Source organism: Chaetura pelagica, unplaced genomic scaffold, assembly GCF_000747805.2.
Source record: "Chaetura pelagica isolate M959 unplaced genomic scaffold, ChaPel_1.0 scaffold180, whole genome shotgun sequence".
Classification (NCBI taxonomy): Eukaryota; Metazoa; Chordata; class Aves; order Apodiformes; family Apodidae; genus Chaetura; species Chaetura pelagica.
Window position 1 is genome coordinate 933,574 of NW_009951794.1, and position 4,854 is coordinate 938,427.

At 41.2% G+C, this 4,854-nt stretch overlaps 1 protein-coding gene across 1 annotated transcript; it reads left to right on the top strand.

Annotated features, from left to right (window-relative positions):
• The first annotated feature begins 432 nt into the window (after positions 1-432).
• On the top strand, positions 433-3,840 carry RAB40B (RAB40B, member RAS oncogene family). The gene is made up of 5 exons (XM_010007201.1): positions 433-512; positions 1,186-1,246; positions 2,079-2,156; positions 2,645-2,867; positions 3,288-3,840. The coding sequence occupies exons 1-5, from the start codon at positions 433-435 to the stop codon at positions 3,557-3,559; spliced, it is 714 nt and encodes a 237-aa protein (XP_010005503.1). The 3' UTR covers positions 3,560-3,840.
• The last annotated feature ends 1,014 nt before the right edge of the window (positions 3,841-4,854 follow it).

Consider the following 4,854-nt stretch of genomic DNA (forward strand, 5'->3'; position numbering starts at 1 on the left):
GAGACACAGAAATGCAGGCCACGAGACCTCCGAGGTCATCAAGTCCAACCTATGACCTAACACCACCACATCAGCTAGACCATGGCACTACGTATCATATCCAGTCCTTCCTTAAAGTGGTGACTCCACCACTTCCCTGGGCAGTCCATTCCAATGATTATTACCCTTTCCATGAGGAAGTGCTTCCTAATATCCAACCTAACACCCCCCCCCCCCCCCACCACCTCCACACAGTGAGACATCTGCTCTGAATGGACCACGCATCAGTAATATGAAAGCTCTTTGTAACTTTATATCAACAAGTTGCTTTTACCCACATGCGCTTCATGAGAGTACTAATGACAAACACCTTATGTTTTTGAGGTCAGCTTCTTTGAAATCTGTAGCTGTCTGTGTGTGTGCTGTACACGTTCAAGCTACTCTGAGATGTGCATGACACTCTTCCCCACAGGTATAGATTATAAGACTACAACGATTCTGCTGGACGGCCGAAGAATCAAGCTACAGCTCTGGTAAGGGTGGGCTCCACCTCTCCTCCTAATTTGTATTTCAGAGACACAGAAATGCAGGCCACGAGACCTCCGAGGTCATCAAGTCCAACCTATGACCTAACACCACCACATCAGCTAGACCATGGCACTAAGTATCATATCCAGTCCTTCCTTAAAGTGGTGACTCCACCACTTCCCTGGGCAGTCCATTCCAATGATTATTACCCTTTCCATGAGGAAGTGCTTCCTAATATCCAACCTAACACCCCCCCCCCCAGCACAGCTTCAGGACAGGCCCTGTTGTCATGTCACTGGTTGCCTGGGAAAACAGCCCAATCCCACCTGACTCCTACCTCCCTTCAGGGAGTTGTAGAGAGTGAGAAGGTCACCCCTGAGTCTCCTCCAGGCTAAACAACCCCAGCTTCCTCAGCCTCTCCTCAGAAGACTTTCCCTCCAGTCCCTTCACAAGCCTTGTTCTCTCCTCTGGACCTGCTCCAGCACCTCGAGATCCTTCTTGAAGTGAGGGGCCCAGAACTGGACACAGGACTCAAGGTGAAGTCTCACCAGTGCTGTGTACAGAGGGAGAATCACATCCCTAGTCCTGTTAATCTATGATGAGTTAATCTAGCTAGAGTCTTAATGTAGGAGGCCACATACTTCTTTTAAAATAATGTTTATCCTTTATTTCATCTAGGGACACATCAGGACAAGGAAGATTCTGCACCATATTTCGGTCGTACTCGAGAGGCGCTCAGGTGAGCCAAGTACCAGGGTGATGGGTGGCTGGGAGCAGGTAACAAACCATCATCCTGGCTTCTCTAGCTCAGCAGTAGGTTCCATGCAGATGCAGGAACAGTCTGAAGGTAACATGAAATGTGGAAAATAACAGAGGGCAGGATTTTCATTCAGGGAGGGGAAATCAATATGCTTGCAGTTGAATCAGGGTAAAATACACTGATATATATTCCTATGCCTCTTGTTGGTTACCTCAGTAACTTCAGTGTTACTCTCACTTTGATCAGGGGAGAGCTATGCTCATGCTACTTTTTAAAATTGTGCCAAGTGAGAGAAATTAGTAACATAAAACTGTCAAGAGTAATGTGAAAAAATAGTCTAAAATGTGATAAAATGTAATGACTTTTTCAAAAACAGACTAAAAAGTCACCGGAGCTCCTTGCTTTGAAGTAGTGTTACAAATCATGACATTTATTCTTCTGAGGAGTTGCCCTTCTTATGATCCAGAACTGCACAGGGCATTTAATCTTCAATTTCCTGAATGTGACCAAAAATACTTATCTGTTATGACTTGTGATGTGTGTATGATCAACCACACTCGTCCACTATATATAAAAAAAATAAATACCAAAACATTAAAGCCCAAAACTAAGTCAGGGTTTTTGCCCCTTATCTGATCTGCAATCCCCACAGAGAGATGTGGTTTGGTTTCCTGGGATGGTGAGGTTCTGCTCCACTGAGAAGCTGCTCAGCATCTTACAAGATTATTTCAGAACTGGAGAGTTTGCAGATTGTGTTTTCTATGTTATATCCTCTGTTAAGCTTAGAATTTTATTTTTTTTTTAAATACAGGGAGTGATACTAGTGTATGATATCACAAATCGTTGGTCATTTGATGGAATCGATCGATGGATAAAAGAAATTGATGAGGTAAAGTGCTATCCCAGAGTGTTACTGGTCTGTAACACATTGACTAAAACCAGCTTCTTACAATATTTTCTACTGGTCTTACTGGCATTTGCAGACAGTGCTTTTTACAGAGTTATCCAAAATGGCAATTTACAGTTTTCTTTCTATGTTTAGAATTCTAGAAAGTCAGAAGCATATCAGCTTAAGTGTCTGATTTCTTTAAAGGTGTTGAGAGAAAGCATGTGGAGGGCAAAGATTTACATTGTAGTCCCACTCATGCTCTAGATTTACCACATCATCTGTGCAAGCCTGTCTTCTCTGTGGATGGCATATTTTTAGATCAGAGAATCATAGAATAGTTTAAGCTGGAAGGGACCTTTAGAGATCATCTGGTCCAACCCACCATTTACTCTTTACATCTTGAAAAAGCCTTTGTTTGTTTTAATCGAGGGAAAGGGAAAACAAGCCAAAGTTCTAATTCTTTATTTATATTGCTTCTCTTTGCTCAGCATGCTCCTGGTGTACCAAAAATCCTGGTTGGAAATCGCCTTCACTTAGCCTTCAAGCGCCAAGTGTCCACTGAACAAGCACAAGCCTATGCTGAGAGGCTGGGCATGACTTTTTTTGAAGTCAGTCCACTTTGTAATTTCAATATTACAGAGTCCTTTACTGAACTAGCAAGAATAGTATTGATGAGACATGGAATGGACAGGCTCTGGAGGCCAAACAAAGGTAAGCAATGTATTCTGAAAATGTATTCATTTGGTTCCAGCTAAGGTTTGTGGTTCAGTAAGATAAAGTAATTTCCAGAAACTTAAACCCTGCTGCAAAAACATCAAAAAAAGAAGAATTAGGAATCCTGTACAATTTGCTTTCTAAACAGAAAACAGGCACAACCTGTTCTTGCTTTTATAGGGAATAACTATCTTTTCTAGAATTTACATGCTCAGTCATCTAACCATTAAGACATAAATAGGAAACTGAAGCAGGAGATTTTTTTTGGATGATGAGTATGTGGGGAGGGGTGTGGGAGGAGGAGCCTTGAGGATTCCTCCTGGAAGTTCAGAGTGCATGCAGAGTGCTGGCTGTGCTGCTGCCACATGGCTGACAAAGGTGTGCTATTATAATGTGAGTTTTATGTCTGTTTTTAAGTACTGAGTCTGCAAGACCTTTGTTGCCGTGCCGTAGTTTCCTGTACCCCTGTGCATCTTGTTGACAAGCTCCCTCTCCCTGTTGCCTTAAGAAGCCACCTCAAATCTTTCTCCATGGCAAATGGCCTTAATGCCAGGATGATGCATGGACGCTCCTACTCCCTCACATCCAGCAACATCAATAAAAGGAAGAGCTTAAAGAAAGCTAAAATCATCCGTCCATCACAGAGCCCACCAAAAAACTGTACCAGAAACAACTGTAAAATCTCTTAAGCTCTCTGTGGGAAAAGGAACCTGGATAGAATCCCCTCGTGTGAAGCCCTGAAGACAAGAACTCCTTGGTTGGTGGTTGAGCACACTCTGTTTGCATCACACTACAGAGACAAAAATAAGTCTTATTTTAGAGCTTGACAGTAACGCTGCTTTGGAATGAATGACATGTTCAGTGCAACTGGCAGGACCTGATGTTTTGTTGTTGGATTTTCCTCCTGCATTTTGCTTTCTGATGTGCATGATGCTGTTGGTTTTATCAGTAGGTGTGTTTTCATATAGGGGATAATTGCAATTATATTCAGTTCTTGATTCCATGAAATCTGGAAGGTGACTTGCTGTGTAATTGTATAAAATTCTGTCTTTTTGAAAACTATTCCAAAATATAAAAACGAGTCATTGGTTTGCATTTTCAGGCAGAGGTTTTTAAACACAATGTATTGTATACATTGTGACATTCTACAAATAGTGTGACAAATCTTAGTAATGCTACAGTTGTGCATTTGGATTTTTTGTAAAGCTTCCTCAATAATTTTGAGCACTAATTTAACAAAGCTAAAAATGTATATATAGTTATTCTGCACATACATAAGGTTTTGTCCCATTGGTGTATGTAATAGATTTGATAAAGTTTTTTGTATGTTATTTAATACTTGGGGGAATTAATTTGTGGTTTAAAGACTTATTTTTCTGTAAAAAAAAATACATTTTATACCACTCTACAAGAAAGGAGGAACATGCCAAAGACTCTGTGCTAAAAGGAACACAAGACTTGAAAGAGCTGCTTTATAAGGAAAAAACACTATTTAAAAAATAAATGTTTCTGGGAAAGAAATCCTATTATGCTTTCTTTAACTGGGGGAGGTTGTGTTTATCTTTCTTTAGAAGAATTTGAAAAGCAATATACCTGAACTAGATGACAGGAATGTGAAGTCATCCAAAAAGCCATTTGTCTTTAAGATTGTTAATTGAAATATGGAAGAATAATGCACGTCAAGTCTTCCATTTGTGAAGGAATTGTTTGACTTGTTCTCCTAAGCAATGGCCATCCTTTGAGGTGATGGTGTAGCTTCATCCCAGTTTCTTCCAGGTGTCTTCACTATTGTGAGATGCCTGATACTCCTGGATCAGCATGGATGTCCCCAGCTGCTACAGGTGAGCAGGGAAAACTCAAGCCAGTAAAGCAGGACCCGGACCAATCAGTGCATCACTGCTTAAAGAAAAGTGCAACCAAGAACAAGTTTGCTCCTAGCTAAAGACTGAACGTCAAAGCTCAGCGGGTGGTGGATGGCATTCCT